Source organism: Pituophis catenifer, unplaced genomic scaffold, assembly GCF_029215685.1.
Source record: "Pituophis catenifer annectens isolate HBS135680 unplaced genomic scaffold, rPitCat1.0.hap2 SCAF_3, whole genome shotgun sequence".
Lineage (NCBI taxonomy): Eukaryota > Metazoa > Chordata > Lepidosauria > Squamata > Colubridae > Pituophis > Pituophis catenifer.
The window spans coordinates 193,842,388-193,855,738 of record NW_027256883.1 but is presented as its reverse complement, the minus strand read 5'-3'; the positions used below and the strand labels follow the sequence as shown (position 1 = coordinate 193,855,738).

At 42.1% G+C, this 13,351-nt stretch overlaps 1 protein-coding gene across 1 annotated transcript in view; it reads left to right on the top strand.

The window, feature by feature from the left end:
• The window catches only part of PTGIS (prostaglandin I2 synthase), a 49,240-nt gene that overhangs the window by 11,033 nt on the left and 24,856 nt on the right, over positions 1-13,351 (top strand). The window contains exons 2-4 of the mRNA XM_070940040.1: positions 5,754-5,877; positions 10,259-10,437; positions 11,916-12,059. Of these exons, the coding sequence (XP_070796141.1) occupies positions 5,754-5,877; positions 10,259-10,437; positions 11,916-12,059 (447 nt within the window). The remainder of the gene's footprint in view (positions 1-5,753; positions 5,878-10,258; positions 10,438-11,915; positions 12,060-13,351) is intronic.

Below are 13,351 nucleotides of genomic sequence, written 5' to 3'. Positions count from 1 at the left end.
GACTTCTGACAAGCAAAGTTAATGGGGGAAGAAGCCAGATTCACTTAACAATTGCAGTGATTTCCTTAACTACCATGGCGAAACATGTCATAAAATTGGGCATGACTTGCTTAACAACTACCTTGCTTAAAAATTGAAATTCTGGTCCCAACAGTGATCGTAAACTGAGGACTATCTGTATATGGACATATCCATATGGGGGCAATAAGCTGACTTTGTATAAAAAAAGGAACACCGCTTTGGGGGGGGGCAAAAGCCCTACTAAGCAGGTATATACAAAAGTATGAAGGCTATTGCTTAACACATTGTAAGACGCCCTGAGTCTCCGGAAAATGGCGGCATATAAATCGAACCAATAAATAAATAAATAAATAAATAAATAAATAAATAAATAAATAAATAAATAAATAAATAAATAATAAATAAATAAATAAATAAATAAATAAATAAATAAATAAATAAATAAATATCCATGAAGTCAGTGTAACAGTAGTGGGTTCCACTTTCCTTCGCTACCGATTCAAAATCGGGAGCGTGCACACGTGCGCGCTTGCTTTGCTCATGTGTGGCGCTTCTGCGCATGCAAAGAACCTTCTGCACATGCACAGACCATCCATGATGACGTCTGGGCGGGTGGGCGGAGCCTCCCAGGGCGAATCGGTAGAAACCCACCACTGCAGTGTAAGCTAAATTCATCTCAAAGGAAATTCTATTTATCTTCCAGTAATAGGAATAGATTAGGAACGAATAGTTATATTTCATTCCAACAAATATAAAATGACAGTATAAAGCAGGGGTGAAATGCTCCCGGTTTGGACCGGATCACCCGATCCGGTAGCGATGGAGGCGGGTGGTTCAAAGAACCGGTAGCAAAAATCCCTGCCCCCCCCCATTGCCCAGCTGAGCCGCGCAATCATCAGAGGCTTCTTTTTTATTTTTAAAAGCTGAAGAGGTTATAGAAAAAATGCTTTTAAAAGTAAAAACAAAGCCTCTGCCGATCAGGCAATTCAGCTGTGATCGTCAGAGGCTTTAAAAGCATTTTTTAAACAACCTCTTCAGCCAAAGAGGTTGTAGAAAAATGGTTTTAAAGTAAAAAAAAAAATTGGCCATGCCCACTCAGTCATATTACCCCCACCCCCACCACCACACCAAGCCAGGCCCACAGAACCGGGAGTAACAACATTTACATTTCACCACTGGTATAAAGTGACTGTTAGTCCTTATGCTTAATAGCAAATATTCAAAGTGGAAGACATCAAATGCTTACAATTAAAATTGCCATTAATTTTGGCCAAATTATGTTGTGCTCTCAGTTCCATCAGTTGAAATATAACCCTTTCCCACGCTTAATTTGCAATTAAATAGGAACAATGCTAAGACTTTATATAGCGATACAATAGCTTTTATTTTTTTCACATGATAGACAAAAATAAAGCATCTCAGGTTGTTCTCCATATGTTTTTTCCTAAGCTAGGAAAAACTACATCCGTTAGACTTCTACCTGTAGTGAAATATTCACCTACCCAGCAAGCCAGAAGTTCAACACATCAAAAACTGTGCTGAACCAAATTAAGTTTCGAAAGATTTATTGAGGAAGGGTAATTCCTTCATTTTGATTCTTCAATTCAGGATTGCGGCTTTCGGTCCTGAGGACTACGTTAAATATATACAAACTTTTTCTGATTTATAATGTGCTTTCAATTAATTTCAGACATCTGCATCCCATTAAATTAATCTTCATACTGCCAAGATGCAGCAGTTAAACATGGCACAATTACTATGGGAAACCCATCTGCTAACCACAAACATGAAACATTTTGACGGGGTTTTTTAAATTGTGATACATTTATCTAAATTATAATTTATCTAACTAGGGCTCTGTCTTCTCAATATGGAGGGTAGTTATCTGAGCCAATAATTCACCCCTTAAAACAGTTTCTTAATTTATTTTTCTCTTTAAACTTCTGCCATATGACGCCACTTACCTCTACCATAATGAGAGGGTTGTTTGTTTTTTTAAAAAAATGGATTTTTGATAAGCTATTATAGGTGACATGCTTTACTAAGTTTAGCACTAGAAGCAAATCACTCTGCAGACGTAACTATTCTTACCCCCCCCCCCACCCCTATCATAGTTAATTTGCTTTGTCCTGAGGATCCCTGATATTCTTAAGCATTTTGGATATTTTCCATGAAAGGTTGTTGAGGATAGGAAGCTGCCTTGGACTGCTCTATACCAACCTTCCCCAATTTTGGTAAAAGGCAAATTTGTGGATTTTAGTTTTTACAATTCTCTGTAATGGCTATTCTGGGAGTTGAAGTCCACAGATGCCCAGGCTGCCAAGATAAAGGAAGACCGATATAAATTAACTGCTTTCTCTAGCTCAATGCTGTCTAAATTGACTGATTCAAAAGAAGTGTTTCTTGGGTTTTCTATTAGTTTTCTAGAAAGCTGTTAGGATTGATCCTGGAAACCTGGAGTGCTGGGTCACAGAAGAATTTCTTTTATACAAAGCTTGTGCTTCCGTGTGATAATTTCACAATCATTGCCTTGTGTAACTGCAGCAAACAATCTACTTTGTTTTGTATAGCTTAACCTCATTTTGATGGGGTTGAGAAGACAATCCTCTGCTGTCTTTAAAAATGAAAAATGAAACTCAGTATTTAAAGGCCAGTCCGGCTGAGGTTCAGTATGAATGTTTCAAAGCTACCTTTCTGTTATAGCCTTCTTGGTGCACCAAGGATACTCTGCATGCTCTGTTCTGTATGCTTTTCTTATACAGGTAGTCCTTGATTTATGACCACAATTGAACTCCAAGTTTCTGTTGCTAAGCAAATCATTAAATGATTTTGCCACATTTTACAACCTTTCCAGGGGTGGGTTCTAAAATTTTTTACTACCGGTTCTGTGGGCGTGACTTATTTTGTGGGCATGGTTTGATGGTCATGTGGCAATTCTTTAGGATTTAGCAGAGGTACTGATCTACCAGGCTTTTAACTGCTTGCAGAGCTGTACCGGTCTACCCATTTGTTCTTGGAGTGTTCCGGTTTACTCATTTATTTTTGGAGGCACCGGTCTACCCATTTGTTTTTGGAGGCACCGATCTACCTATTTGTTTTTCGAGCGCACTGGTCTACCACCACACTGCCTTTTAACACTGATCAGCTGTAGGGCGGCCCTTTGAAGCCCTGCGGCAACAGTTTAAACAGTTTTTTTCCTTCTAGCCGATCAACTGGGACTCGGGAGGCAGCGAATAGATTGGGGGCAGGGCCAAATAAAAGTAAGAATAACGCGGGGGGGGGGGTGGGAGGGCCCAGTTCCCGAACAAAGAGAACCAGTTCGGTGACATCATATCGTCACTGCTACCGGCTCGGCCGAACCAGGCTGAACCGGGAGGAACCCACCATTGAACCTTTCTTGCCATAGTTGTTAAATTAGTAACACAGCTGTAAAGTGAACCTGGCTTCCCCATTGGTTTTGCTTGTCAGAAGGTCACAAAAACTGATCACATGACCACGGGGTACTGCAACCATCATAAATATGAGCCAATTGCCAGGCATCCAGATTTTGAACATGTGACCATGGGGATGTTGCAGTGGTTGTAAATGTGAAAAATGGTCATAAGTCACTTTTTTCCACTGACGTTGTAACTACGAATAGTCACTAAATGAAAAGTTGTAAGTCAAAGACTTCCTATATGCATCTTTAGATAAGATTCAGCCCCACTAATTAATTAGACTTTTGGAACTCTACACGGGGAAGTCTAGCTAGTTAGAATAGTTCTCTTTTTTTAGTAAAGCTGCCAAAAACTCCACCCAACTTCCTTATTTAGCAAAACACCTGGGCTATGAATTCCTCAACTGGCTGTTTTACAAATATCTCTGTCACAGCAGCTGTTTCGCAAGGGCGGGAATTGACACGGAAAAATAAGACAGTAGAAACTTTTATGCTTTTTACTATATACCGTGACATTGTTTACAGTAGTAATATACAACATAGGACGTGTCAGATTTCCTCCTAAATCTCCCTCCTAGAAATTCCCTCTAGTTCTCCTGCTTCCTCTTCCTTTCTCTGCGTCACTTTTCATGAAGCAATTGGACAATCATTTCTTTGAAATGATACAGGGTTTCCTGTTCAAGCAGGGGGTTGGATTAGAAGACCTTCAAGGTCCTTTCCAACTCTGTAATTTTGTTAGTCTCCTTCCTCAGTTTGTGGCCCTGACAGGAGAGAGAATGAAAAGAAACAGTGGGCTAGAATTTGCTGTAGTGAGCTCAGCTTGCATTGACTTCTTCCGAATACCTTCTGCTTGTCCATTGGGGGAAGAACTTTCTCAGAGTCAGCTACCCAGAGTCAGCTCAGAGTGTTTCTCTGAGACCATAGCTCCATGATGGCGAACCTATGGCACGTGGTGCCATATCTGTGGGCAAGCAGGTGGCACACGGAGCCATATCTGTGGGCATGCGAGCGTTGCCCTAGCTCAACTCCAGCCCGCATTGTGCTCTGGCCAGCTGACTTTTGGGCCTTTCTGGAAGTCGGGAAACAGGCCATTTCTGGCCTCCAGAGGGCCTCCGGGGGAGTGGGGAAGGCCGTTTTCGCCCTCCTCAGGCTCCTACAAAGCCTCTGGAGCCTGGGGAGGGCAAAAAATGGGCCTATAGGACCCACTGGACCATCAAGTGCCAAAAGCGGGGTCGCACAGGGGTCGCACATGCATGCACAGGGGTGGGGCGCATTGGATTATGGGTGTGGGCACATGCACGCTTGACCCCCCCCCCATGCTCCCCCCTGCTTTTGGCACGCGATGGCAAAAAGGTTAGCCATCACTGCCATAGCTTATCCACCAACATCTACCCCTCTTGGCTCTTTGGTGAAGCCACTGCCTATGGCCAGTCAGGTCCCCTCTTCTTATTCTTGACATTGGGTGGAGTTTTCATCTCTTTGGGTCTTTACTTTCTGTCTTCCAGGGAAGCCACTCCTGCACTTTTCTTCTCTTCACAAGGAACTAACAACTACTGCACATTTATTTTTTTCTCTCCAGACCATCTCTCTAGCTACTCTGTGCCCCCCCCCACAATGTTTCTCCCTCTCCTCTTCTCCTTCTTTCCTCTCTTCTCTCTCTCTAGTTTTTAGGTTACAGTAGTAGCATAATAATTGAGGAGGTGGAACCCCCAGGGCTCTAGTACTGCCTACCTTTCCATCAAGCTGGACCAATGGGTCTCAACATCTCCCCACAACAGCCCTGGATAGCCCTGGCCAGATTCCTATTCCATTGGAGGTCTCACGCTAGCAGAAGAGCAGCCATGCCACAGCAGTAAAACCCATACGCCACAACAGGGGTGCTATTCAGCAGGTTCTGACAGGTTCTGGAGAACCGGTAGCAGAAATTTTGAATAGTTCAGAGAACCGGCAAATACCTCCTCTGGCTGACTGGGAATGGAGATTTTGCAATATCCTTCCCCCAGGAGTGGGATGGGAATGGAGATTTTGCAGTATCCTTCCCCTACCATACCCACCAAGCCACACCAAGCCATGCCCACCAAGCCATGCCCACAAAACCAGTAGTAAAAAATTTTGAATTTCACCATTGCGCCACACCCTCACTTTCAATTGTTGCTAGAGCTGTCACATGGTAGCTTCCGGCTTTTGTGTTATTTAACTTTAGCTAAGACTTCAGGACAATGTATTTTATGAAACAGTGGAGAATGATTAAATAGTAATGTGGTTAATTGTTTATCTATCTTGATATGGTTTCCAGGCGGCCTGATGAACCTCCACTTGATAGAGGTCACATTCCTTGGCTTGGGCATGCACTGGCATTTGGTAAAGATGCTGCCAAGTTCCTCTCTAAGATGAAAGAGAAGCATGGTGATATTTTCACAGTGAGTATTTATAGGACTTAACATTCTCCAGGGTGCCACAGTTCACCTCCTGCAGGACACAGTGTTGATAGGCATTCATTGAATGCTACCTTGAAAATCTTGTAAACTTCCTGGAGTCCTTATACAGGTAGTCCTCAACTTACGATCACAACTGAGCCCAAAATTTATGTTGCTAAGTGATACATTTGTTAAGTGAGTTTTGCCCCATTTTACGACTTTTCTTGCCACAGTTGTTAAGTGAATCATTGCAGTTGTTAAATTAATAATACGGTGGTTAAGTGAATCTGGCTTCCCCATTGACTTTGCTGATCAGAAGGTCGCAAAAGGGGATCACATGACCCCAGGACATTGCAACCATCATAAATGTGAGTCAGTTGTCAAGCATCCGAATGTAAATCACATGTCAATGGGGATGCTGCAAAGATCAGAATCCGGAAGTGGCACGGCGTTACTGGCTGGGAAAATGTCGGGCTCCGACGAGCTCAGCAAAATCCAGCCAGATGAACCGTCACCAGGGGGTCTTCAGACCGAAGCTGTCCTGTAGGAACAGTGAAGAAAGAGAGGCAGCTCAGGGTCTAAAGAGGGACAGGCAAGTCCCATGGATAGCCCGAGAAACTCTCTCTGAGCCGGTGAGGGGGGCAGCGATCAGAGTGAATCGCCATGAAGCTGGAGCCTCTGGAGCAAGTCGAGGACTATCTGTATAAAGGTAGGGTATAAACCTAATAAATGATTTAAATAAATAAAAGTGCAGCACTTCATTGATGGAGTTTTACATGGCACCCAGATGATGTCACTTTTGAGTTGCCAGCCATCTGAGTTATCCCACTGATGCTTCCATGTTCTTTCCCACTGAAATCTGCAAGAAGAAGGCAGCATAGTTGTGTCACTGCTAGTACTGCTGCCATCCATCTAGATGTGTTAAGGAGGTCAAGTGTCATTGGCCAGGGAAAGGAATTATTAGCAAATAGGGACGCTGTGGCTCAGTGGCTAAGACGCTGAGCTTGTCGATGGAAAGGTTGGCAGTTCAGCGGTTCGAATCCCTAGTGCTGCGTAACGGGGTGAGCCCCCATTACTTGTCCCAGCTTCTGCCAACCTAGCAGTTCGAAAGCACGTAAAAAATACAAGTAGAAAAATAGGCATCACCTTGGTGGGAAGGTAACAGCTTTCTGTGTCCCTTTGGCATTTAGTCGTGCTGGCCACCTGACCATGCAGATGTCTTCAGACAGCGCTGGCTCTTTGGCTTAGAAACGGAGATGAGCACCGCCCCATAGAGTCGGGAACAACTAGCACATATGTGCGAGTTTTACCTTTAGGGATACCTTTACTTTTAGCACTTGCTCACCCTTGTAACTTAGGGAACCAGATGAAGCTGATGCAATGCTGTAAAGTTCTCAGACTTACTATTCTCCCACAATGCTTTGGTAATAGTCAAGCCCTTTGTGCTCCCATTTCTCTCCAAACACTTAATAACATATTAGCCTTTGGACTGAAGCATCCGCTAGCATTTTATGGGAATCTAATGCTGCTTATTTTGCCATCAAATGGTGAAAAGGGAAGATAAATCAAGGGATTGACTTGATTAAAAGGCAAAAAAAGGCATCCTGTCCTGTTACATTTCAAAAATCATTACCTCTAGAAGATGACCTGCTAATCTTAACTGAACGAGGATGTCTATTACAAAAGGAAGTTGCTTTGATTTTAGGTAGTCAAACACTCTTATTTAATGGCAGATGAAACCAGGAAAGGAATGTTTTCAAAAAGAATAGTTCTTTAAATGACCTATTTATTTATGTATTTGCATAATTTCTACACTTCCCCTACAGGGGGAAAAAAATTCCAGGGCAGTTTATCCAAAATTTAGAATACAATTCCAGTGGAAGAGAATATAGTTTTTCAATCATCTTCCAAAGCAAAAGCACAATAAAGGTAAAGGTTCCCCTTGCACATGTGTGCTAGTCGTTTCCGGATCTAGGGGGCGGTGCTCATCTCCATTTCTAAGCCGAAAAGCCAGCGCTGTCCAAAGTCATCTCCGTGGTCATGTAGCCCGCATGACTAAACGCCAAAGGCGCACAGAACGCTGTTACCTTCCCACCAAAGGTGGTCTCTATTTTTCTACTTGCATTTTTTATGTGTTTTCGAACTGTAGGTTGGCAAAAGATGGGACAAGTAACAGGAGCTCACTTCATTACGTGGCACGAGGGATTTGAACCACTGAACTGTCGACCTTCTGATCAACAAGCTCAGCCTCTTAGCCACTGAGCCACCGCATCCCACAAAAGCACAATATAGTCAGCCTATTCCCATATGCAGGGGCTTGCGACGATATCAGAATGATGAAGCATAAGACATAATGTACTGCAAGTCTCTCCCCTTTTAGATTATGTTAAAGAGCAGAATTTGGAGCAGGGGCCATGTTTGTTTGGTTGTTTGCCTTCCTTGCTCTCTTTCTATGGATGCCAATAGCATTCTTGGGAAAAGAGATCAAAGAATTACACATATGATTACCATGTAATCAAGGTAAGGCATAAACACAATGATTACAATTAATAATAGAATGGAAAGGAACACTTGAGACATTTGTTGGGATTCTTTAGAATATTTATTTATTTATTATTAGTCCAATTTATATGCCACTCTTCTCCATAGACTCAGGGCAGTTTACAATGCATTATAGCAATAGCCTGCATACTTTTATGTATATACCTGCTTATTAGGGCTTTCGACCCCTACTAAGCGGAGTTGTTCTATACAAAGCTGGTTTATTGCCCCCACAATCCGGGTCCTCATTTAGTATTAGCTACCAGTGTTCCTCAAAATTTGTGAATATTTTAAATAGATAAGGATTCAAATAAAATAGAAGAAAGGAGACCTGATGGAATGTAGCCAGTTGATTTTGAATAAATCTCCATCTTTAATTCCAAGATATGAAACTTCTATTCATTCCTTAAACCCAGAGCAAAAACAAAATCAATTAAAACTGAGATGGGCGATACTTGATCCTCCAGGTGTTCCTGAATAACAGCTCTCAGCATTCCTCAGGAGTGGCACAATTTCTAGAAATCAAAGTTAATCCTTTTTTTTAGATCATTATACGGTGCCAAAAATGTTAGTCAAATGTTTTTTACTAGGGACGAATTGTGTACTTAGTCATATGCAAACATGTATAAACGCTAAATTTGGAATATGAATTGAGTTTCAGTTGAAGAGTCTTTATATCTCTCTCCCTCCCTCCCACTATCTCTCTCTCTCCCTCCCTCCCTCCCACTCTCCCTCTCTCTCTCTCTCTCTCTTTTCTTCTATAGTAATCCCTACTATCCATGTTTGGGGGAAGCTTCCTTTATTATTTTTTTATAATTAACTCAAAGTGGTGAACATATATAACGCTCTTCCCTTCTCCTATTTTGCCCCCACCAACAACAACCCTATGAGGTGAGTTGAGCTGAGAGAGAATGACTGGCTCAGAGTCACCCAGACAGCTTCATTGATACCATTAAGGGCAGTGGTGGGTTCTAACCGGCTTTACTACCGGTTCTCTTTCTGCACGCGCTTCGCGTTGGGAATCTTGCTCCATGCAAGCGCGTTGGGAATCTGCCCAGCTGAGGTGCGGCAATCCACTCTGCCGCACCTATCAGCTGGGTTAAAAAAGAAGAAATAAAAGGTAGGAATAATGCGGGGGCAGGCGGGAGGGCCCAGCTCCTGGAAAAAGAGAACCGGTTCAGTGATGTCATATCGTCACCGCTACCGGCTCGGCTGAACTGGGCCGAACCGGGAGGAACCCACCACTGATTAAGGGACATGACCTATTCCAAAATCTCTTGAATTATGAATCAATCATTTGATTGTTCTGATCGTTGTTCATACAACAATTCTAAGGGCCTTCTTTATATGGAAATTTCATTATTGAGATTCAGGAACCATTTAAAATGTATCCTAGTATAAGCATATCCTCTAAAGTTGCCCTCCTTTTTAATATAATGCATTAGATGCTGTGATATGCAAACTCACAAGCACTACAAAGACCACCGTTTGATCCTCAAGGACAGTCAAGGCAGTCTCTTTAGCATACCCTCCAGATCTTGTTTCTAGCTCCACTCTTCAATTCTTGGGGGTTCACAAATTCTCCATCCTTGAAGCAGGGTCTGGTTTTGCATTGAGCAAAATGTTGGATTAGGAAGCTATTGAAAAATTTCATTCAAGACTTTGTATAAACTGTAAGATCTCAATTCAGTCTTCAGTTGAATAGGAATCATAAGATTCCTAGGGGTTAGGGTTGGAAACAGGATATGATGAAATCTCTGTCTTTTTTTCAAAATTCATTGGTTTCTTTACATTGATGTACTAGATTAATTCTACATGACTAAATGTAAATTGTTTGTTTAAGGTTCAAGTTGCAGGAAAATTTGTAACCGTCTTATTGGATCCCCTTTCCTACGAAGTGGTTCTTTGGGAATCAACTGCCAAGCTGGACTTTGGCCAATATGCACGTATGTTAATGAAACGGATGTTTGATGTGACGCTCCCGAATTATGATTCTAATGAGGAAAAGGCCATGCTAAGACCGTAAGTGTAAATTTTATAGGGGAAGTACTTGCATCCAAGAAAGACATGATACTGTATGTTCTATGAATTAAGTATTTTGAACACTCATTTCAGGGAATTCAGCATATAGGGTAGCATCTTCTTTTAAATATTGAAAAATTGAGAGTCAAGTGTTCATCTATAACGTGTGTTGGAATGCATAAACCAGCCTTGTCCAGCCTTGTTAATAAAACCTTGATAAGGAATTATACATAGGAAATGTTTCTTCAGTTACATTACATTCTTCCTTCCAGTCAAAGGCATTATAAATCTTGAGATAGTAAACTTAAAAAGAACATTGCCTTTAAATTCTGATAATAGAAATATAAAAAATAATGTAATTTATGCTTAGGATATTTATCAATCCAAATGTACATTTTGTTTAGATCAACCAGCTCTATGCTATTCTGGAGTTATGTTGATTTTATACACAAGTTTCCCAAATATACATTTTTCATTTGCAAATTTCTGAATATTCCACATTCTATATGGAACTGTCCCAAAGACTTACTTTTCTTAATTAACTTTTCCAGGAAAGGACAGATTTTCCAGCTAACTCCATTTGCTTCTACCACCCATCCTATACTGAAATTTGCTTATGGGAATCAGACTCTTTTTGGCAGATTTCTTTTACCACTATATCTAGGACTCCTAAATTCCTCTTCCTGTGCATTTCCCATGGCCCTGCTTGCATGGATTTTTAACACTACTGTCTTTGCTAGGCACTATCAGTGCTTACAAAGTATTATGGATTGCAGAAAATAACTCGGAGGCTGAATTCAGCCAATGGGCCACTGGTAAATCCCCATTGAAGAAATTATTTTAAACTGCAATCCTAAACATACTTGGGACTAAGTCCCATTGAGTTACAATGCAATGTCTGTTGCTCCAGTGGGGATTGCACCGAAATCTTTAATCATTTCTGCATAAGGCATGAATGTTCTCTTTTTCCAGGGATGCGGTGGCTCAGTGGCTAAGACGCTGAGCTTGTCGATGGAAAGGTAGGCAGTTCAGCGGTTTGAATCCCTAGTGCCGCATAATGGAGTGAGCTCCCATTACGTGTCCCAGCTTCTGCCAATCTAGCAGTTAGAAAGAACATAAAAAAATGCAAATAGAAAAATATGGACCATCTTTGGTGGTAAGGTAAGAGCATTCTCTGCGCCTTTGGCATTTAGTCATACCGGCCACATGACCACAGAGATGTCTTCGGACAGCGCTGGCTCTTCGGCTTTGAAACGGAGATGAGCACTGCCCCCTAGAGTCGGGAACGACTAGCACATTTGTGCAAGGGGAACCTTTACCTTTAAGGTTTTTGTTGAGTCAGACTATCAGAAACTCACAGTGACGTCTAGCTAAGTTGCCAAGTTTCTAAGGTTTATTTAAGAAACCTCTATTTGAGGAATCCAAGTGGGAAGCAGACAGGAGTTTCACAAAGTACTCTTGTGTGTTTCCTTCTACAGAACTCTGAAGGACAATTATCTTCACAGCCTGACTAAGGCCATGTGCCTTAACTTACAAACCATTCTGCTTCCTGGACCTGATGGAGCCAGTGGGCAGTGGAAAGAGGAAGGCCTGTTTCACCTCTCCTACAGCACTATGTTCAGGTGGGTGTAATGTTTCTAAGTCCTTTTAAAAAATTTTTTTTTTAAATTGGGGTTCTTGGTACTCTGAGCTTGGTTGTTTCCTTGCAGACATAGCTGTTCTGACCTAGGCTTCCCCAAACCACGAAGCAGACTCCTTGTCCCAACAAAACCCCTTTTTATTAAGTCACTGTGAATTTCTCTCATTCACATCCAGCAAAGTCTTTCAAGGGTGAATTTACAGTCACAGACCTTATCTGGCTTGGAGAGCTGCCAGGCCGATATCTTCAAAACACAAGGCTGTACTTGGCAAGGAGTCTTTGAGAGTCACGAAGCAATCAAGCGAACTAATAAGAGCAAGGTGGCACAGTAGACTAAACTGCTGCTCTTAAAGTAACACTTAACTGCCAGCTGCCTGCAATTATTGCGAGTTCAATTCTCACCAAGCTCAAGGTTGACTCAGCCTTCCATCCTTTCGAGGTAGGTAAAATGAGGACCCGGTTTGTGGGGGCAATAAGCTGATGTTGTATAAAATAGAACACTGCTTGGGGGGCGGGCCCAAAAAGCCCTACTAAGCAGGTATATACAAAAGTATGAAGGCTATTGCTTAATGCATTGTAAGCCGCCCTGAGTCTCCGGAGGAGGGTGGCATATAAATCAAACTAATAAATAAATAAATTGTCTCCTGCAAACTCCACTCTCCTTTCGCTCCTCTTTATTCCCTATGGAAGGGGCCATTCACCGTCCACCTGTGCCTTTACTCCCAAGTCGGCCCTTGTTCCTTAGTTATTCCCTTCTCCTGGCAACTCTGCACATGTGCACATCAGGAACAGGGTCCAGCTGTTCTTCTACCCCACTGATATCCGACTCCAAAGGCAGCTGATAGCTGTCATACGGCCCTGGCCCCATTTTTGCCTCTGATGCAGAGCCTTCCCCAGACTCCAGGACTGGCCCATGTTCCTCCCCAACCTCATCACTGTCTGAGTCTGCCACTAGCTCCGCTGGCTGCTGGCGGGCCACAACAGTAACTAAATAACATCATCAGTGCTCTAATGCAGCAGTGATGCTGTTTCCTAGTGCAGCACTGATGAAGTTACCTAGTTTGGGTAATGAAATGTCTGCGAATAAAACTTAATATTTTTTTATTAAGTTTCATTATAAGATAAAAGTGCATCCGAACAAAAGTTAGAAAAGTAGAAAAAAGAAAGAAAAGTGCAACGAGAGAAAAAAGATAATGATTTCTGATTTTCTTTGGTGCAGTAGATTACAAAAATAATACAATCTTTTACTTTACATTTGACAAGATTTCAAGCCGT